Genomic DNA, 23,368 nt, shown 5'->3' with positions numbered 1-23,368 from the left:
CTTCTGCTCTCTCAACCACACTCTTTTTATTTCCACACATCTCTCTTACCCTTACATTACTTACTCGATCAAACCACCTCACACCACACATTGTCCTTAAACATCTCATTTCCAGCACATCCACCCTCCTGCGCACAACTCTATCCATAGCCCACGCCTCGCAACCATACAACATTGTTGGAACCACTATTCCTTCAAACATACCCATTTTTGCTTTCTGAGATAATGTTCTCGACTTCCACACATTCTTCAAGGCTCCCAGAATTTTCGCCCCCTCCCCACCCTATGATTCACTTCCGCTTCCATGGTTCCATCCGCTGCCAAATCCACTCCCAGATATCTAAAACACTTTACTTCCTCCAGTTTTTCTCCATTCACACTTACCTCCCAATTGACTAAAAGGGGAGGGAGCGGGTGGCTGGAAATCCTCCCCTCGTTTTTTTTTTTTTTTTTTAATTTTCCAAAAGAAGGAACAGAGAAGGGGGCCAGGTGAGGATATTCCCTCTAAGGCCCAGTCCTCTGTTCTTAACGCTACCTCGCTAATGCGGGAAATGGCGAATAGTATGAAAGAAAAGAATGTATGTGAGAAATACTTAGAAAAGCAAATGGACTTGTATGTAGCATTTATGGATCTGGAGAAGGCATATGATAGAGTTGATAGAGATGCTTGGTGGAAGGTATTACGAATATATGGTGTGGGAGGCAAGTTGTTAGAAGCAGTGAAAAGTTTTTATCGAGGATGTAAGGCATGTGTACGTGTAGGAAGAGAGGAAAGTGATTGGTTCTCAGTGAATGTAGGTTTGCGGCAGGGGTGTGTGATGTCTCCATGGTTGTTTAATTTGTTTATGGATGGGGTTGTTAGGGAGGTGAATGCAAGAGTTTTGGAAAGAGGGGCAAGTATGAAGTCTGTTGTGGTTGAGAGAGCTTGGGAAGTGAGTCAGTTGTTGTTCGCTGATGATACAGCGCTGGTGGCTGATTCATGTGAGAAACTGCATAAGCTGGTGACTGAGTTTGGTAAAGTGTGTGAAAGAAGAAAGTTAAGAGTAAATGTGAATAAGAGCAAGGTTATTAGGTACAGTAGGGTTGAGGGTCAAGTCAATTAGGAGGTAAGTTTGAATCGAGAAAAACTGGAGGAAGTAAAGTGTTTTAGATATCTGGGAGTGGATCTGGCAGCGGATGGAACCATGGAAGCGGAAGTGAATCATAGGGTGGGGGACGGGGCGAAAATCCTGGGAGCCTTGAAGAATGTGTGGAAGTCGAGAACATTATCTCAGAAAGCAAAAATGGGTATGTTTGAAGGAATAGTGGTTCCAACAATGTTGTATGGTTGCGAGGCGTGGGCTATGGATAGAGTTGTGCGCAGGAGGGTGGGTGTGCTGGAAATGAGATGTTTGAGAACAATGTGTGGTGTGAGGTGGTTTGATCGAGTAAGTAATGTAAGGGTAAGAGAAATGTGTGGAAATAAAAAGAGCGTGGTTGAGAGAGCAGAAGAGGATGTTTTGAAATGGTTTGGGCACATGGAGAGAATGAGTGAGGAAAGATTGACCAAGAGGATATATGTGTCGGAGGTGGAGGGAACGAGGAGAAGTGGGAGACCAAATTGGAGGTGGAAAGATGGAGTGAAAAAGATTTTGTGTGATCGGGGCCTGAACATGCAGGAGGGTGAAAGGAGGGCAAGGAATAGAGTGAATTGGATCGATGTGGTATACCGGGGTTGACATGCTGTCAGTGGATTGAATCAGGGCATGTGAAGCGTCTGGGGTAAACCATGGAAAGTTGTGTGGGGCCTGGATGTGGAAAGGGAGCTGTGGTTTCGGGCATTATTGCGTGGAGCTAGAGACTGAGTGTGAACGAATGGGGCCTTTGTTGTCTTTTCCTAGTGCTACCTCGCACACATGAGGGGGGAGGGGGAAGGTATTCCATGTGTGGCGAGGTGGCAATGGGAGTGAACGGGGGCAGACAGTGTGAATTGTGTGCACGGGTATATATGTATGTGTCTGTGTATGTATATATATGAGTTCATTGAGATGTATAGGTATGTATATTTGCGTGTGTGTGGACGTGTGTGTGTATACATTGTGTATGGGGGTGGGTTGGGCCATTTCTTTCGTCTGTTTCCTTGCGCTACCTCGCAAACGTGGGAGACAGCGACAAAGCAAAATAATAATATATATATATATATATATATATATATATATATATATATATATATATATATATATATATATATATATTTTTTTTTTTTTTTTGTTGGTTGAGTCCTCAGAATGTGACCACACCTCAGCCACAACTTTTTGCTCAAATTCCTTAAAACAATGATAAGTTACAACTGTCTCCTGGATTTAGGCTTAACCAAGACATCACAAGGTGAATTTTGTTGAGACAGTTTTCTATAAAAAAGTTCATCTTTGTACGGCAGGAAATACAGTAATAACACGCTCCTAAAAACCCATCTTAAGAAAATTTCTTTTAATATGGGAAAAAAAAATCATATTCTAAAGATCCCAAAATCTGACTTACTTTAGCATGAACTTCTTGCATTCACCATGATGATCTAAGGGAAAGCTTCCTTTTTGTGGTGGTGTTGGAGTGAAAGTCTTCTGGCCAAAAGTCATAGATGCCATACTTCCTAATTCTTCAATCTGTTTGACCAAGATGTGCCTGTGAAACAACAAAATCATGAAAAACAAAACTATATCATAAGTAGGGGGGGGGGGTAGTTACAGCTCACACATCCGTGATAAATTTCACTCCACCTTTCACTTAGCCGAATGGAATGAAAAAGAATTCACTCCAATAAACTCTCCCACTATCACGTCTGCTCAACTATCCCTCTCCATCCACCTTGATGTTGCTGTCCTCTCTCTTTGATATGCATTATGTCAGTAAATGCTCTTGTGACCTGTCAGTGTGTACTAGCAACTAAGGCAGGGACCTGTGGCATGTGACTGATTGCCACTTCCCACACATGGAGAGGCATGGTATCTACCCCTTTCTTTGCACTGCAAAGATGTATAATCCTCTTACTCCTTAGGTCTTTCCCAGTTCCTAAAACCTCTTCATCTTCAAAGTCTATAAACACCCAATCTCTTCATTCTTGCACTTGTATTCCTTACATATTTTTTCCACTTAGATGTCCAGCAATTAGAAGTCCAATTTAGGTCCACATCCTTATCAAGTTTGAATACAGAGTGGTACTGTTTTGCAATGGTAGTGCAGTGTTAAGAAAACAGAATAAGAACTGTAAATTTCATTCAACAATATAAACCCATTCACAGTGGTCTTGGTTTATACATTATGGTATTTCACTTGTATTTCATTGCAGCTGTAGCACATACATTCAAAATTCTTGAATTGCCTGCCTCTGCCTGAAGGTAATATGCATGGCCATTGTGTCTGCATTGGCATCCCACACACTGTTGCCAGATGCTACACACCTTACATTTTTTCACAAACTGGCAAGTCTATGTAATAACATCAAGGAGGTGTGTAAGAGATCTTAACCTTGTTATATAATAATCTGTGATGTTGTGAAGCTCTTGTAAAAAAAATGGATAATTGTGATGGAACCACTTTGTAATTATATCTGTTTGTGAAAAAAAAATTCCAAAAACACCACACACTTCAGTTCATGCACCTGATAGTACACTTAGTGTACCTCATGCACCTGGTGGCAGGGCAGCATAATTCTGAGTGCTTCTCAACTGCATGCCACATTCCGTGGGACATTCTGAATGAAAGAAATGAAATAAACATCAAACTGACTTAACTGTAATATCTTATTTATTTTATATTTATTTTGCTTTGTCGCTGTCTCCCGCGTTAGCGAGGTAGCACAAGGAAACAGACGAAAGAATGGCCCAACCCACCCACATACACATGTATATACATACATGTCCACACACGCAAATATACATACCTATACATCTCAATGTATAAATATATATACACACACACAGACATATACATATATACACATGCACATGATTCATACTGTCTGCCTTTATTCATTCCCATCGCCACCCCGCCACACATGGAATAACAACCCCCTCCCCCCTCATGTGTGTGAGGTAGCGCTAGGAAAAGACAAAGGCCCCATTCATTCACTGTAACATCTACTTCATGAAAATAAACTTCATAAGTCACTTGAACATATATGTAATCATACAGGCATTACATCTATTGTACAATACTTAATCATGTCTTTCTTTCTTTCATACTATTCGCCATTTCCCGCGTTAGCAAGGTAGCGTTAAGAACAGAGGACTGGGCCTCTGAGGGAATGTTCTCACCTGGCCTTGTTCTCTGTTCCCTCCTATATATATATATATATATATTCTTTTTCTTTTCTTTTAAACTATTCGCCATTTCCCGCATTAGCGAGGTAGCATTAAGAACAGAGGACTGGGCCTTTGAGGGAATACCCTCACCTGGCCCAATTCTCTGTTCCTTCTTTTGGAAAAAAAAAAAAAAATATATATATATATATATATATATATATATATATATATATATATATATATATATATATATATATATATATATTTTTTTTTTATACCTCGTTGCTGTCTCCCGCGTTTGCGAGGTAGCGCAAGGAAACAGACGAAAGAAATGCCCCAGCCCCCCCATACACATGTACATACACACGTCCACACACGCAAATATACATACCTACACAGCTTTCCATGGTTTACCCCGGACGCTTCACATGCCTTGATTCAATCCACTGACAGCACGTCAACCCCGGTATACCACATCGCTCCAATTCACTCTATTCCTTGCCCTCCTTTCACCCTCCTGCATGTTCAGGCCCCGATCACACAAAATCCTTTTCACTCCATCTTTCCACCTCCAATTTGGTCTCCCTCTTCTCCTCGTTCCCTCCACCTCCGACACATATATCCTCTTGGTCAATCTTTCCTCACTCATTCTCTCCATGTGCCCAAACCATTTCAAAACACCCTCTTCTGCTCTCTCAACCACGCTCTTTTTATTTCCACACATCTCTCTTACCCTTACGTTACTTACTCGATCAAACCACCTCACACCACACATTGTCCTCAAACATCTCATTTCCAGCACATCCATCCTCCTGCGAACAACTCTATCCATAGCCCACGCCTCGCAACCATACAACATTGTTGGAACCACTATTCCTTCAAACATACCCATTTTTGCTTTCTGGGATAATGTTCTCGACTTCCACACATTTTTCAAGGCTCCCAAAATTTTCGCCCCCTCCCCCACCCTATGATCCACTTCCGCTTCCATGGTTCCATCCGCTGACAGATCCACTCCCAGATATCTAAAACACTTCACTTCCTCCAGTTTTTCTCCATTCACACTCACCTCCCAATTGACTTGACCCTCAACCCTACTGTACCTAATAACCTTGCTCTTATTCACATTTACTCTTAACTTTCTTCTTCCACACACTTTACCAAACTCCGTCACCAGCTTCTGCAGTTTCTCACATGAATCCGCCACCAGCGCTGTATCATCAGCGAACAACAACTGACTCACTTCCCAAGCTCTCTCATCCCCAACAGACTTCATACTTGCCCCTCTTTCCAAGACTCTTGCATTTACCTCCCTAACAACCCCATCCATAAACAAATTAAACAACCATGGAGACATCACACACCCCTGCCGCAAACCTACATTCACTGAGAACCAATCACTTCCCTCTCTTCCTACACGTACACATGCCTTACATCCTCGATAAAAACTTTTCACTGCTTCTAACAACTTGCCTCCCACACCATATATTCTTAATACCTTCCACAGAGCATCTCTATCAACTCTATCATATGCCTTCTCCAGATCCATAAATGCTACATACAAATCCATTTGCTTTTCTAAGTATTTCTCACATACATTCTTCAAAGCAAACACCTGATCCACACATCCTCTACCACTTCTGAAACCACACTGCTCTTCCCCAATCTGATGCTCTGTACATGCCTTCACCCTCTCAATCAATACCCTCCCATATAATTTACCAGGAATACTCAACAAACTTATACCTCTGTAATTTGAGCACTCACTCTTATCCCCTTTGCCTTTGTGCAATGGCACTATGCACGCATTCCGCCAATCCTCAGGCACCTCACCATGAGTCATACATACATTAAATAACCTTACCAACCAGTCAACAATACAGTCACCCCCTTTTTTAATAAATTCCACTGCAATACCATCCAAACCTGCTGCCTTGCCGGCTTTCGTCTTCCGCAAAGCTTTTACTACCTCTTCTCTGTTTACCAAATCATTTTCCCTAACCCTCTCACTTTGCACACCACCTCGACCCAAACACCCTATATCTGCCACTCTGTCATCAGACACATTCAACAAACCTTCAAAATACTCATTCCATCTCCTTCTCACATCACCACTACTTGTATCACCTCCCATTTACGCCCTTCACTGAAGTTCCCATTTGCTCCCTTGTCTTACGCACCCTATTTACCTCCTTCCAGAACATCTTTTTATTCTCCCTAAAATTTACTGATAGTCTCTCACCCCAACTCTCATTTGCCCTTTTTTTCACCTCTTGCACCTTTCTCTTGACCTCCTGTCTCTTTCTTTTATACTTCTCCCACTCAATTGCATTTTTTCCCTGCAAAAATCGTCCAAATGCCTCTCTCTTCTCTTTCACTAATACTCTTACTTCTTCATCCCACCACTCACTACCCTTTCTAAACAGCCCACCTCCCACTCTTCTCATGCCACAAGCATCTTTTGCGCAATCCATCACTGATTCCCTAAATACATCCCATTCCTCCCCCACTCCCCTTACTTCCATTGTTCTCACCTTTTTCCATTCTGTACACAGTCTCTCCTGATACTTCCTCACACAGGTCTCCTTCCCAAGCTCACTTACTCTCACCACCTTCTTCACCCCAACATTCACTCTTCTTTTCTGAAAACCCATACTAATCTTCACCTTAGCCTCCACAAGATAATGATCAGACATCCCTCCAGTTGCACCAGTTGCACAATATATATATATATATATATATATATATATATATATATATATATATATATATATATATATATATATAATATATATGCAAGTAAAAAAAGAATCTTCATATTCCCTCTTTCAATGGATAACGGGTTAAAACAGCAAAGTATGTACTGGCAAAATCTGATTTGTTGTGCCATGAGGATCAAACTCAAAATGATTTCAAGGGCATACAAAAATATTTCAAACAGGTGAATTGTATATCACTATATTTAGTAAATTATGTTTTAGTTATTCCATATAAAATTGCTGAAATATCTTAAGGAATATTTGAAAGTCTCTAGTACACAGAGCACTATGGACTGAAGAGAACACTGCATAAAGGTGATAGTGGTGAGGATTATGAAGAGCAAGAAAAATGTGGAAATAACATAAAAGATGAACTAATATGTCACCAGAAAAAATGAAACCTTCCCTAACCTCACATAGCAGCCAAGTTTACATTAAAACATTATAGTATCAATCATGAAACATTAATAGAATAATCCAAAAGCAAACACTCTTATTCTAATTAGGTTTTATGCATCAACCACTTCAGAATATCAAATTATATTTTTGCATAATATGGTTGAAATCGTGTGTCAGAGCTTTCCTGTGTATGCTCAGGTCAGAATCAATAAAATAAAACCAAAAACAGTGGAGATAATAATAATCTTTTTAAAACTGTTTGTCAATTCCTACATTAGCAAGGCACTGTTAAGTACTGACTATGACAGGACTCTAGCTGTCAATCCACAACCAGACCCTACAGACCTTACCATGGTGTCCCTAGGCTGCTTCATATGCTTCAATGCAACAAAAAGGTGACCAAGACAAAATGTCACGATGAAAACCAGTCAGCACAATATCTTTTGACACATTGCCGAACATACAGAATAATCTCCATATTCTTTCTAGTGTGACTTTTCTTTATAAAATCATAGATTACTATACAAAGAATGATTAGTACCAACTCTATATATTAACCTTACGTTAAGTACCCTCCCTAACCCTGCTTAATACGACCGTCTGCAAGTGGAACAAGATCTACTGGTGACTACCCCAATGATGGGTTTTCGTCCACTCATCCCTTGCATTCACCTCCAGTGATGTGTCTTTGCTATGTATTCATTACCACCACCTGAAAATCTCGACCAGACGCACTTGATAATGTCACCGTGATGATACTCCAAAGGAAAACTTGCAAGAGGATACTAGCAATAGGGAAATTATACCATTATCAGTACCTTAGTAACTCACGTAAACTACATAAACACGTCCAAGGTCACAATTTCCGTGCAATTCTGCTATTTTCTTAACTTAGCCCTGTGCTAATATATGTCCTATGCACATGTATACATGAAACGTTAAACAAAAAGTCATTTACACTAAAACTCATCATACTGTACCTTAAAAACTTCCATCATGATGAAAGAGGTTACGTCAACAAACAACTTGCTGCCTGACTGATGCATCTGGCAATGACGAGCGTAAACCCAGTAAGCTCAATGTATAAAATCGCTAAGAAATATCAAATTCCATTGAATATTCAAACGTTACAAATAAATCAATGAATTAGTTTTGTCTTCGTTTGAAATTGTTGGGGAAAAGAACCATCCTCGTTCTTTCCAGGGTTTGATTGATCTGTTGGCTGTGTGCCACAAGTACCTCAGCTCTTGTGAGAAGGAAATGATGTATATATTTGCATGTTGCACTGAATTCACCTGTAGTATTTCATTGTTTAAAGTCATAGCAAGTTTGCTCTACTCCTATAGATCCATATCGAGTAGCTGCCAGTTTCCTCTCATTACAAGCTTTCAATATACTCCTCAACTAGTTTGTTACAAATTTCACATAATCATAATCAGCGAATTCCATTTACTGGTCAAGTACAAACTTACTATGATATCTATAACATACAATCTTCATTAATAGCAAAGACTACAAGTTGCGTCTGTTTGCGTGCTCCAAATTTTAAATCACCCTGCACTGGAAAGCAGACATTCACTTTGATACATATAAGTTATCTCAGAACCTATATCAAGTTTATCAATGAGTTTCACCATGATCGACACTTACGAGTTTCATTAATTACAATGATGTTGGGGATGAGGAGCTCCACCTGTCTTACACTCATGGTGTCTGTGTCAGGATAAATATTTACACTCATGGTGGTTGTCCAGGTATGGTGTAGCACACATGTGATTGGCTGACATACTTGAATGAGTTAGTTCAAAGTCATCTGTGAACACTTAAGGGAATAGATATTAAGGTAGGTTAGATTTATCATGCTGAGGATTTGGACTTCAGAAACCTTTAGTGGTCCTTAACCTTTTATTTGTAATTACACACCTGTGTCATTATTCGACAAACCCATTCCTATGTGGCTGGGAAAATTTTGGACACCGATAATAGAAGCTAGATTTGGAATACCATTTATTGTTTTATCCTGGCATTGTACTATAGAAAATTTGGTAAGAAAGAATATAATTTAGAGTATTATGGCTTGAAGTTGATCTTTGACAGAGGTGTAAAGATCAGGGGTAATTTGAGGTAAACATAGACCTGCGATTAAACAGGTATCCTTAAACAACGAGATCCAAGAAGATTGCAGTAGGACCTGTGAAGTACTCCCTGTTAGATTGTAGAAAACTCAGACGATTAATGAAATTATGTTTGTATTAGCAATTCTAGTTAACATGTAAATTCACAGTGGGATGTATGGCATTGCATCATTGAGATGGCTGTTGCGAAACAAAATCATATGATACTAACAGAAAGTTATTAGCTACTGATATAGATATAAGCATCATAAATTTAGAGTCTCCTGCAGTAATATAGGTTTATTTCACCTCCTATAGTGCCATCCTCTTTTAATTTTGCTGGGTTTCACTGTTTAGAAAGTTCAGAGAAATACTTGTAAAATTTAGGGAAACATGAGAACTTCATATCTTCCCTTAGAAGTCAACACTTAATTTTGATTGACCTTTTACTTGTTCACACTTATTGTTGTTTGATAGGCTGTTGTTATTATGCCAACTAATGAGAAGAATAACCTTTGATTCATTGGTGCCAGTGGGCCAGACATTATTTTACTGATAATGCATGCATTTATGCTGCCATCACTCAAACTCAAGCTGAAATGGATTCATGATTTGGTGAGAAGTTGGCAGCAAAGTGTTTATGGAGAGTATTGGCAATCCATTCCTGGCGTGTTATCAAGCTACCTAAGTTAAGCCTAACTTAACCAGAGTTTAGCCCAACCTAACGTAACTGGCTTTGGACTAACTTAACACAGTCTAACTAAGTTTAGCATAACATAAGCCCACAATGGCACTTACACATCATCACAGTATATAACCACAGTGCTCATCTGCCATGTGGGACTATAGGTCATAAACTGGTTATGCTATATATGTGTCTCTTTGGGGAGAGTGTGGGTCAAGTGACCAGTAAGTGTTTTGGCGTTTGTAGTGTTCAAGGGATGGATGATGTCCTGAGTGTAGACGAGAGAGAGTGCGACTGTATGTCTAGGGAGTGTGGCTTCTGAGGGGTGTATGTCTGTCAGGGTGATGTTTAAGACTGAGTTGGAAGGGCGGTTATTTAGTGTTTATCGGGTTATTTTTGTGTGTATGTTTTGCTAGTGTTGTGTTTGTTGGGGATGGGAGTGTATGTTAGTAAAGGTTCCTGAAGTGTGTTAATTCTACTCTGGGGTTGGATGGTTAGTTGTAGAGCGGTTTGGTTGGATGGGGTCAGTGCTGTTTTAAGGAAATGAATGATCATGTTGAGGTGGGATTATATTGGGAGGATTTTGCTTCACTGTTTAGGTGTTGATTTTGTGTGGTTAGGCTGACAGTGATTGTTCTGAGTGCTCAGTTTTGTGTGGTTTGCAGCATTGTTGTATTTGCTTTTAAGAGGGAGGACTACCAAGCAGGTTGGAGCAGATGAAATATATTTAGATACTTTTTCCTGTCCATATTTGTATGTAACTTTCATTGATCTGAAGAAAGTGTGACAGTCAAGTGGAATGCTTTATGGGATGTCTGGGATAGGGGGTCAACTGTTGGTTGGTGTGAAAGCCTTTTATAGAGTAGCAAATGCATGTGTAAGAGTGAATGTAGAGTTGAGTGAAAGTTGCAGTATATATGTGGATATGAGGCAGGGATGTGATGTTACTGTGGCTTTTTAACACATATATGGATTAGGTGATATGAGAAATGAAAGCAAAACTAGGGAAAGAAGGTGCAGAGATTGAGTGATAGTAAGGTATAGTGGCTGGTGGCAAGCCTATATGTGGATGATATTGTGTAGTTTACTAAGATTGAAGAGGAGTTACAGAAAGATGGAAGTGTGTTTTTTGATGTGTGTAAGTGTAGGCAATTGGAGATGAGTGCAACAAAGTAAAGTAATGGTGTTTAAAAAGAAGCACAGTATAAGTATACATATTCCAGAGCCCTATAGAGTGAAAGAAGTGTACTAAACTGTGTTTCAGATATGGGTAAGGAAGACTGGAAAAGGTGAGAGAATATAAGTATTTTGAAGCTATCTAAGGTAAGTTTGTTGATAGGAGAGATAAGATTGAGAACAGCACAGGAAAGAAGAGTCAGTGGGTCCCTTAATAGAATAATGGAAGGGTACTGGTGTAAGTATGGAAGGTATGGATGTGAAGATAGGATTAAGGGACAACATAGTCCTCCCATCCCTGACTTATGCAGCCAAAAGATAGATATGGAATGAGTTAGGGGTCAAGAATCCCATATATGCAGGAAGTACACAAGTAATGTGTACAAAAGATGCAGGCAAAACCACATGGAAATGGAACACACACAGTGTCAAGTGCTGTAAGATAATTACATCGTCTGGTTCTACCTTGCTGAAGTGGGGGGTAGCGATGCTGTTTGATCTATTCCTGGCGCTTCCCTGCCCCACAGGAAACAGTATTGCTACCCCCCTGCTTCAGCAAGGTAGCACCAGGAAAACAGTCAAAAAGGCCACATTCATTCACACTCATTGTCTAACTTTCATATGTAATGCACCGGAATCACAGCTCCCTATCCACATCCTGGCCCCACAGACCTTTTCATGGTTTATCCCAGACATTTCACATGCTCTGGTTCAGTCCATTGATAACACGGCAAACCCGGTATACCACATTGTTCCAATTCACTCTATTCCTTCTACACCTCTCACCTTCTTGTATGTTCAAGCCTCAATCGCTCAAAATCTTTTTCACTCCATCCTTCCACCTCCAGTTTGGTCTCCTGCTTCTCCCTGTTCCCTCCACCTCCAACACGTATATCCTCTTTGTCTTGCACATACATATACATGTGTATATACACACCATTCATACATATATTTACATATCTACACATTCATACTTGCTTGCCATCATCCATTCATGGCGCATTCCTGCTCCACAGTTAACAGCTCAATGCATGAAATAGAAAAAAAATGATAACATATACATCTTCATACACATAGATACATAGATAGATTGGGAGATAACCCTTAAATTTACTTTCAAACCAATCTCATGTCATTTCTAATTCTTTGAGAACCTAAAGTATTTCTTTTGGTTCACTTTTCCACAGAGAAATAGCAATGGCCCCATCTTTAAGTGACAAATATAGCAACACAAAAGTGGCCTGGATGAGGTCCCTTCACAAAAGCCTAGCAAAAGATGTGGCTGAGTTGCAGAGTCAGTTAAGAAAGCTAGAGAGGAAAAAAAGATATTTACAAGGAGAAGCATTGTATCATCAGGCCCAGCTGTCTTTGCAAGATTCAAGTGCATGGTATGTGTCTGCTTGTTTTGCATTTATTAAGTGATATATCTGTTATTGCAAGGTTTTTTTTTGTCATTTCACAGTACAGTAATTCTGATGTTGCAGTAGTTATCTTTTATTTAAATCTTTTGAGTTCATTTTAGTTAAAAAAGGTAAATAACTATTGCATATGGTATGTTACCCTGGATGCCATGTGAAAGACTACTTATTAGATTAAGAGATTAAGAGGAATAATTGATTCATATTGGTATTATAATAGGCTGTTGTTTATAGGAATTTAAGCAAACTTACTGTAGATCTATTTGATGGGTGTCCAGCATGTGAACTTTTGATTGAATAGACTTTTTGCAAAAGACATCTCTCATCTTTTAATCCTTGCCAATTCATTGACTGTATAAGTCACCAGCTCCTCTTTGTTGCACATGCAACATGGAGGGTCATGCTGAGTAGATTCTTATTCTCAAATGCATTTTGAAGTTAACATAGGGTGCTATCTTGATTTGCTATATTGTCATTGTTTTCTCAAATTGGTATTCAAAGTGCTTTTCCTCTGAAAGGGATTTATACAGTTGAGTAAGTAGGAGTTTCCCTTATGAAGAGGAAATATGTTTAAGATTTTTAAGTGTTGCGGCACAAAAGCTCTAAGCATCTAATGCTGTCTCAATAATAATACCAATTGTTTCAGTACTCTTGGACCAATAGATGAAAAATTATTTCTACATCAAGAACACATCGATTTGATGCAGAAACGTATTACAGCACAGAAATTAGTCTCATCAAGTTCATTTTCCATGGTAAAAGTGGAACAAGAGAGAGTTGTTGGCATGGATGAAGGCTTGGAGCTTGAAAGTCATGGAAACCAAGACCAGCATGATAGTGAAGACCAAGTTACTGAAAAAGGTTTGGTGAAGTTGTGGACAGTTGAAGGGAACGTTGGAGATTTTGCCTATAGTGCCAAGTTTTCTGCAAATTATGATGTGAGTTTTTCAGCATACTTCTAATAGATTGAATAAAGTTCAGAAAAGGTTAATTATGATATCTAATCAGTGGCAATAGTTTTTACAGTGATAGTTTTTTATATGGCCATGCTCATACTGGCAACCTCACAGATTACTTTGCTTATTCTTGATGTTCACACAGTCATACAAACTTGGAAATTTTTCATTTCTGTCATAAAATTTTCTTAATATAACTGGTATATACTATTTATATTATCATACAAACTGCAATACAATCAAATGCAGGGAGGATGGACTTCTTTGGAGTAAGGAGTCCCTTGACGAGACTATTTTGGGAGTAGCCGAGAGAGATTGTCAGCTGTTTTGATGCTAGAGAATGGGTATTAGTGATGGGTGATTTAAATGCAAAAGTGTGTAATGTGTTATTTGAGGGTATAACTGGGGGACATGAGGTTTGTAGGATTGGTGAATGAACAGCTATTTAATGTGTGGCAGGGTGGCGACAGGAATGGATGAAGGCAGCAAGTATGAATATGTACATATGTATAGATGTATATGCCTGTGTATGTATATGTATGTATACATTGAAATGTATATGTGCATGTATGCGTTGATGTACATACATGTGTATGTGGGTGGGATGGGCCATTCTTTTGTCTGTTTCCTTGCGCTACCTCACTAACGTGGGAGACAGCGATTAGGTATAATAATGAAAAAAAAATCCATAAATGTATCTATACTACTGCTGTCAACCACTCTGATTGGCAAATCATTCCATATGTTAACAATCCTGTTGAAGAAAAAGCACTTTGCTTCACATGAGGAAAAACATTTTCCCATGAGTTTATATCCATTACTGCAAGTGAAATCAAATGAATCACATCTTTAGTAACTTGATAGACCAAAATGATCAAAGCCTTCCTAGGTTAGTATTTTGTCACTTAGATAACAGACTGTGTGGAAATGTAATGAGAAATGTTTTTGGAACATTATGCATGTACTGCTTGGATGATTTTTTTTCACTAAATTGAAAATCATATGTAACCTCAACTCATTTGTGAGGTAGCACTTCATTCTATTACAGAAACTACTAATAGTTCATGTACAATTTGTAATGCAGATGGAAATCCTTGGAGGTAAGATTACAGAAGTGAAAGATTTGCGTCTCAGCACCATGAGTGATGTTATCAAGAAAGTCATGAACCCAGCTAGGGCTCTGTTGCCTGCCACGATACATCAGTTCACAAGTGACCTTTATTTCTATCAGGTAAGTCATATGTGACCGTTATGCATGTCATTGTAAATACAATCCAACTTATGATATCCATCTTACCTTTTTATTGTTTGCCTGTTCTTGACTAAGAAAAACTAAGTTTTAACATTCTCACATCGTAGTTGGGGTATATGAAGTACTCCATCTGGCATTCCTCTTGCACAAACCCTACTTAACTCTTATATTTAATCCAGTTTCGCCTCCTCCTTTCTCTTGCTCCCTCCATTTTCGAAACAAACATCCTCTTTGTTAACCTCTTCAATAGGGTTGATGGACAAGTTAGTTGGGATTTAAGTTTGAATGACAAGTTAGTTGGGATTTAAGTTTGAATGGAGAAAAATTTGAGGAAGTGAAGTGTTTTAGATATCTGGGAGTGGACTTTGCAGCGAATGGAACCATGGAAGTGGAAGCGAGTCATAGGGTGGGGGAGAGGGCAAAGGTTCTGGGAGTGATGAATGTGTAGAAAGAAAGAACATTATCTCTGAGGGCCAAAATGGGTATGTTTGAAGGAATAGTAGTTCCAACAATATTATATGGTTTTGAGGCATGGGCTGTAGTTAAAGTTGCATGGAGGAGGGTGGATATGTTGGAAATGAAATGTTTGAGGATAATATGTGGTGTAAAGTGATTTGATTAAGTGATGAAATGGTAAGAGAGATGTATGGTAATAAAAAGAGTGTGGTTGAGAAAGCAGAAGAGTGTGTGTGGAAATGGTTTGGCCATTTGGAGAGAATGAGTGAGGAAAGGTTGACAAAGAAGAAATATGTGTCAGAAGTAGAGGGAGGAAGGAGAGCAGGTAGACCAAATTGAAGGTGGAAGGATGAAGTGAAAAAGATTTTGAGCAATTGGGGCTTGAAAATGTAGTTTACACGAGTTTACATGAGAAAGACAGACAACAGGAGGCATGATTGGCCCACAAGTATGTTGTCTGGTTAAAAAAAAAAAGGAGTTTGACTTGAAAATGTAATTCTGCTCAGGAGTCCTCTTAAGCTATCACTGACTCCCCATTACTGCACATTAGCATTCTACTGTTCCAGGTACCGCTGTCGTTTATACAGTTTATCACTGGCATTTTTCTCTTAGTATAACTGAATTTATAAGATATTTGTAAAGCGACTCTTGAAGGTATTTATAGTCTTTGCATTCATTACGTCTGATGGTAACTTATTCCAATGCTTAATGAAGCTTTAGGAAAAGCAGCTTTTCCCCACATCTGTACTCCATCTTTCAGCTTTGATTTCATTTCATTTGTCCTGGTAACCACATTTTCTTGTATTTTGAAAAGGTGTTCGTGATTTACGCTATTGAACTTGTTCAGAATTTTGAACACTTGGGTTAAGTTGTTGTGAAGTCTACATTTTCTAAGGTAGAAGAGATCCAATCATTTTAGCCTCTCCGCATGCCAGATTTCTAAGAAATGGGATCAATTTTGTCACACTTTTTTTCATATTTGCCATTTCCGGCTTTAGCGAGATAGCATTAAGAACAGAGGACTGAGCCTTAGAGGGAATATCCTCACTTGGCTTACTTCTCTGTTCCTTCTTTTGGAAAATTGAAAACGAGGAGAAGATTTTCAGCCCCTGCTCCCTCCCCTTTTAGTCGCCTTCTATGACACGCAGAGAATACATGGGAAGTATTCTTTCTCCCGTCCCCAGGAATCATGCATCATTTTACTTTGTAACTTTTTCATGTCTCTTTTATGGTTTGGGGACCAAAACTGGGCTGCATATTCAAGGTGTGGTTGTAGTAGAGAATTATAAAGTGTGAGAAGTATTTCTGGTGTCTTGTGATCCATTGTGAACCTAACATTTGGTTGTCTCTTTTTACTTGCTACTTGACACTGTTTAGTGTACTTCAGATTGTTGCTAATGACAACTCCCAGGTTCTTTTCATAATTTAGTTAAGTTTGTGAGTTTCCAAGTAGTTTGTAGTTGTAAAGTATATTCTTGTCTCCAAAGTGCATAACTTTACACTTATATACATTAAACTTCATTTGCCGTATGTCTGACAACTCTGCTAATAAGTTGATATCTCTCTGAATCATTTTGCAGTCCCACATGTTTACAGTTGTACCTCCAAGTTTAGTATTATCAACAGATTTGGAGATCCTAGATATGAGACCGAGTTCTAGGTCATTAAGGTATATTGTGAAAAGAATTGGCACACCACTCATTACGTTTAGCCAGTCTGAGGCTTCGCCAGTTAATACTACATGTTGCTTTCTTCCAGTATGCCAGTCTGTTATCCGTGTAAAGAGGTCTTCACTGATTCTGTGTGCTTTCAGTTTATATAAAAGTCTCTTGGGTACTTTATCAAAAACCTTTTGGAAATCTAAATATACTACATAAGACAGTACTTTTTCATCCCAATTCTGATAAATAACGTTAAAAGATTCCAGCAAATTTGTCAGGCATTATCTTCTATTGCAGAAACTGTATTAGTTGTCTGATATAATTTTGTGGTCTAGAAACATGACACTTTTATGGCATTTTTTTCCAGTGTTTTACCTAACACTGGTATAAGGCTAATAGAGTAATATTCAGGGCACACGTTTTGTCTCCTTTTTATACATAGGAGTAATATTTGCTAGTTTCCAGTCAGTTGGCACCTGACCATCTGATGGAGATTTGTTGAATATTTTTTATATGGGGTATATCAGCTGACCTCTTTCAAAAATCTTGGAGCTAAGTTATCTGGGCCGTTGGATTTGCTAGGATTTAATAGGTCCAGGTATTTAAGTACTTCAGAGCTCTTTATATTTCTAACCTTCATCTCTTCTTCATCAGGTCTTTGAAACATTTTCAATGGTTGCGGTATTCAAGATATTTCTTCAGCTGTGAATACAGAGTTAAAAGAATAATTGAGTATGTTAGCCATTTCTTTGTCGACAACAGTCCCGATATTATAAGCTTCCTATGACATTCTTTAAACTTGCTAATAAATTCCCTATACTTTGCCAGTATTTCTCCCAATCTCCCATGAATTGCATTGTTTGTCTCCATCCGAACAACAAGAATCACATCCTTGGGAATGTTTGAGACTATGTTGTCAGACTTATTTAGGACATGTTCTAGGAGGGTGAAAGGCATGCATGGAATAGAGTGCTTTGGAATGATGTGGTATACTGGGGTTGATGTGCTGTTTGTGGACTGAACCAGGGCATGTGAAACCTCTAGGGTAAACAATGGAAAGGTCTGTGGGGCCTGGATGTGAATACAAATTCATACTTGCTCACTGTCATCCATTCCTGATGGCACCCTTCTCTATAGGAAACAGCACAAAATGATAAAAGATAAAAATATTACACATACATTTTTTTTCTTCATCCCTACACCTGATTGCTGCCCCCTGCATCAGGGGGTATCACCAGAAAATAGACAAAGAAAGGCCATATCCACTTGCATCCATAAATGAGCCTTCATTTGTAATGCACTGAAAACACAGCTCCCTATCTACATCCAGGCTCCACTGACCTTTCCATGGTTTACCCTGGACGTTTCACATGCCCAGGCTCAGTCCTTTGATTGCCATTAATGATATGTAATATATCTATGCATTTGTGCTACTTTTCATACAGTTTCTTAAAAAGAAACAGAATATATGAAGTCAATGGTAGTTTAGATATTCAAATCTTATATTTCATAGGGTGTATATGACCTGTAGAATAGCAGGATAACTTACAGAATCTAGTCACTAGAATGGTATTTACATGATAACCTAAGTTTGAAATTCCTAATGAGGAAAGAAACATGTAGATATGGGACTCAGAGTGGAGTTTTAAGTTGTGGAGTATTGAAATGATAAATGGTGGAATTATGACTCATAAAAAGTGAAGATGTTCAAGTGAATTATTCCATATAATTATGGAAAGCAGGTATAGTCATTTGAATGTTTATGAAAGCAAATGTTTCATTATAGAATTCTATACTAGAACAGCTTCATTTCTAGAACTGATTATATGTCTTCTTGTTCAGCAGAAAAGAGGGCATTTTTAATATGAAATAAATTGTATGTTCATTTTATTTGGCTAGATGCTTTATGAGGAACGGGAAGAGACAGCTGACCATTTAGAATCTGATATTCCAAATTTGGAAATTGAACGAGGGTTGGAACCTATGGTGTTGAAGTTCTTACCTACACGTGAATATGATGTATAGGGTGTATGTGACCTGTAGAATAGCAGGATAACTTACAGAATCTAGTCACTAGAATGGTATTTACATGATAACCAAAGTTTGAAATTCCTAATGAGGAAAGAAACATGTAGATATGGGACTCAGAGTGGAGTTTTAAGTTGTGGAGTATTGAAATGATAAATGGTGGAATTATGACTCGTAAAAAGCGAAGATGTTCAAGTGAATTATTCCATATAATTATGGAAAGCCTTGAAGAATGTGTGGAAGTCGAGAACATTATCTCGGAAAGCAAAACTGGGTATGTTTGAAGGAATAGTGGTTCCAACAATGTTGTATGGTTGCGAGGCATGGGCTATGGATAGAGTTGTGCGCAGGAGGATGGATGTGCTGGAAATGAGATGTTTGAGGACAATGTGTGGTGTGAGGTGGTTTGATCGAGTAAGTAACGTAAGGGTAAGAGAGATGTGTGGAAATAAAAAGAGCGTGGTTGAGAGAGCAGAAGAGGGTGTTTTGAAATGGTTTGGGCACATGGAGAGAGTGAGTGAGGAAAGATTGACCAAGAGGATATATGTGTCGGAGGTGGAGGGAACAAGGAGAAGAGGGAGACCAAATTGGAGGTGGAAAGATGGAGTGAAAAAGATTTTGTGTGATCGGGGCCTGAACATGCAGGAGGGTGAAAGGAGGGCAAGGAATAGAGTGAATTGGAGCGATGTGGTATACCGGGGTTGACGTGCTGTCAGTGGATTGAATCAAGGCATGTGAAGCGTCTGGGGTAAACCATGGAAAGCTGTGTAGGTATGTGTATTTGCGTGTGTGGACGTATGTATATACATGTGTATAGGGGTGGGTTGGGCCATTTCTTTCGTCTGTTTCCTTGCGCTACCTCGCAAACGCGGGAGACAGCGACAAAGCAAAAAAAAAAAAAAATTATGGAAAGCAGGTATAGTCATTTGAATGTTTATGAAAGCAAATGTTTCATTATAGAATTCTGTACTAGAACAGCTTCATTTCTAGAACTGATTATATGTCTTCTTGTTCAGCAGAAAAGAGGGCATTTTTAATATGAAATAAATAAACCACTATTCCTTCAAACATACCCATTTTTGCTTTCCGAGATAATGTTCTCGACTTCCACACATTCTTCAAGGCTCCCAGAATTTTCGCCCCCTCCCCCACCCTATGATCCACTTCCGATTCCATGGTTCCATCCGCTGCCAGATCCAGTCTCAGATATCTAAAACACTTCACTTCCTCCAGTTTTTCTCCATTCAAACTCACCTCCCAATTGACTTGACCCTCAACCCTACTGTACCTAATAACCTTGCTCTTATTCACATTTACTCTTAACTTTCTTCTTTCACACACTTTACCAAACTCAGTCACCAGCTTCTGCAGTTTCTCACATGAATCAGCCACCAGTGCTGTATCATCAGCGAACAACAACTGACTCACTTCCCAAGCTCTCTCATCCCCAACAGACTTCATACTTGCCCCTCTTTCCAAAACTCTTGCATTCACCTCCCTAACAACCCCATCCATAAACAAATTAAACAACCATGGAGACATCACACACCCCTGCCACAAACCTACATTCACTGAGAACCAATCACTTTCCTCACTTCCTACACGTACACATGCCTTACATCCTCGATAAAAACTTTTCACTGCTTCTAACAACTTGCCTCCCACACCATATATTCTTAATACCTTCCACAGAGCATCTCTATCAACTCTATCATGTGCCTTCTCCAGATCCGTAAATGCTACATACAAATCCATTTGCTTTTCTAAGTATTTCTCACATACATTCTTCAAAGCAAACACCTGATCCACACATCCTCTACCACTTCTGAAACCACACTGCTCTTCCCCAATCTGATGCTCTGTACATGCCTTCACCCTCTCAATCAATACCCTCCCATATAATTTACCAGGAATACTCAACAAACTTATACCTCTGTAATTTGAGCACTCACTCTTATCCCCTTTGCCTTTGTACAATGGCACTATGCACGCATTCCGCCAATCCTCAGGCACCTCACCGTGAGTCATACATACATTAAATAACCTTACCAACCAGTCAACAATACAGTCACCCCCTTTTTTAATAAATTCCACTGCAATACCATCCAAACCTGCTGCCTTGCCGGCTTTCATCTTCCGCAAAGCTTTTACTACCTCTTCTCTGTTTACCAAATCATTTTCCCTAACCCTCTCACTTTGCACACCACCTCAACCAAAACACCCTATATCTGCCACTCTGTCATCAAACACATTCAACAAACCTTCAAAATACTCACTCCATCTCCTTCTCACATCACCACTACTTGTTATAGCCTCCCCATTTGCGCCCTTCACTGAAGTTCCCATTTGCTCCCTTGTCTTACACACTTTATTTACCTCCTTCCAGAACATCTTTTTATTCTCCCTAAAATTTAATGATGCTCTCTCACCCCAACTCTCATTTGCCCTTTTTTTCACCTCTTGCACCTTTCTCTTGACCTCCTGTCTCTTTCTTTTATACGTCTCCCACTCAACTGCATTTTTTCCCTGCAAAAATCGTCCAAATGCCTCTCTCTTCTCTTTCACTAATACTCTTACTTCTTCATCCCACCACTCACTACCCTTTCTAATCAACCCACCTCCCACTCTTCTCATGCCACAAGCATCTTTTGCACAATCCATCACTGATTCCCTAAATACATCCCATTCCTCCCCCACTTCCCTTACTTCCATTGTTCTCACCTTTTTCCATTCTGTACTCAGTCTCTCCTGGTACTTCCTCACACAAGTCTCCTTCCCAAGCTCACTTACTCTCACCACCCTCTTCACCCCAACATTCACTCTTTTTTTCTGAAAACCCATACAAATCTTCACCTTAGCCTCCACAAGATAATGATCAGACATCCCTCCAGTTGCACCTCTCAGCACATTAACATCCAAAAGTCTCTCTTTCGCGCGCCTGTCAATTAACACGTAATCCAATAACGCTCTCTGGCCATCTCTCCTACTTACATAAGTATACTTATGTATATCTCGCTTTTTAAACCAGGTATTCCCAATCATCAGTCCTTTTTCAGCACATAAATCTACAAGCTCTTCACCATTTCCATTTACAACACTGAACACCCCATGTATACCAATTATTCCCTCAACTGCCACATTACTCACCTTTGCATTCAAATCACCCATCACTATAACCCGGTCTCGTGCATCAAAACCACTAACACACTCATTCAGCTGCTCCCAAAACACTTGAAATAAATTGTATGTTCATTTTATTTGGCTAGATGCTTTATGAGGAACGGGAAGAGACAGCTGACCATTTAGAATCTGATATTCCAAATTTGGAAATTGAACGAGGGTTGGAACCTATGGTGTTGAAGTTCTTACCTACACGTGAATATGAAGTAAAAGTCTTATGGTCCATCATTTGGGACTCCAGAAATAATAGGCTGAAGTATGACATTGCTGTTGAATGTACAGATGAAGGTAAGCCTTTCAGTTTTTTTGATATTTGTAGACTAAGTTTATTAATTCCAGCAGTAAGGCTACTGAATTTTGGAATATTGATATCCGTATTTTTAAAACAAGCAAGTCATTTTTGTATGAATTTTGTGAATTATATTACCAGGCAAATTTAGAATATTATATTATATGTAGATGTGCTGACTGTTGTGTATAGGTACTATCCTGTAAGCAGTAGTCTTTCCATGGAATTAGGAATCACAACCCCTTTGCCAGCTGTGGGGTCAGGAACCCAAGTTTTTATACATTATTTCCCATACAAAGAGTAAGGTTGTTTCTTCTTGATACAGCCTCTGGAAATAGTTAATGAAAATGGATAGAAATACGTAGATGGATAATCCATGGGCCATGTAACAATGATTGTTTGTGATTAAACAGAAAATATTCTAAAAGTTTTCACCAGCTGTTACTGGGTAGAAATGTAAAATATATAAAATCCCTTCTTCCTACCTTACAGCTGCTGTAAGATATAGCAGCTCAGAGGAAGTTTACCCATACCTGAGTGGACATCAGCAGCTTAAGACATGGCAAGAAGTAGCTGACTTTATTGAAGCATTCTTAGACTTGTAGAATTCTGGCATTGGGTGCAAAAACAGTGTGTATGTTAGACATTGTAACATTTTAGATGCTCATAGAAATGCAGTGTATTCCTAGTATGAATAAAATACACTAAAACTTCA

At 39.1% G+C, this 23,368-nt stretch overlaps 1 protein-coding gene across 2 annotated transcripts; it reads left to right on the top strand.

Annotated features, from left to right (window-relative positions):
- Positions 1-8,445: 8,445 nt before the first annotated feature.
- Positions 8,446-23,368, top strand: LOC139757645 (uncharacterized). 2 transcript variants are annotated; one of them, XM_071678348.1, is made up of 6 exons: positions 8,446-8,703; positions 12,601-12,801; positions 13,478-13,769; positions 14,872-15,018; positions 22,451-22,652; positions 23,146-23,368. In XM_071678348.1, exons 1-6 carry the CDS (start codon positions 8,699-8,701, stop codon positions 23,256-23,258), a joined length of 960 nt encoding a protein of 319 aa, XP_071534449.1. In that variant the 5' UTR covers positions 8,446-8,698; the 3' UTR covers positions 23,259-23,368. The 2 variants fall into 2 exon arrangements, with proteins under 2 accessions (XP_071534449.1, XP_071534448.1); XM_071678347.1 differs by lacking the exons at positions 22,451-22,652; positions 23,146-23,368 and adding an exon at positions 19,056-19,208 and having other exon boundaries at positions 8,452-8,703.

Source organism: Panulirus ornatus, chromosome 27 (genome assembly GCF_036320965.1).
Source record: "Panulirus ornatus isolate Po-2019 chromosome 27, ASM3632096v1, whole genome shotgun sequence".
NCBI lineage: Eukaryota > Metazoa > Arthropoda > Malacostraca > Decapoda > Palinuridae > Panulirus > Panulirus ornatus.
Note: the sequence above shows the minus strand (reverse complement) of the source record. Positions and strands in the feature narration are given on the sequence as shown.

Bases quoted from the DNA above. Each gene is read 5' to 3' on its own strand.
- LOC139757645 (XM_071678348.1), top strand. The intron at 13,770-14,871 runs GTGAGTTTTTCA...TTTGTAATGCAG, and splicing joins AGTTTTCTGCAAATTATGAT to ATGGAAATCCTTGGAGGTAA. The intron at 15,019-22,450 runs GTAAGTCATATG...TTATTTGGCTAG, and splicing joins GTGACCTTTATTTCTATCAG to ATGCTTTATGAGGAACGGGA.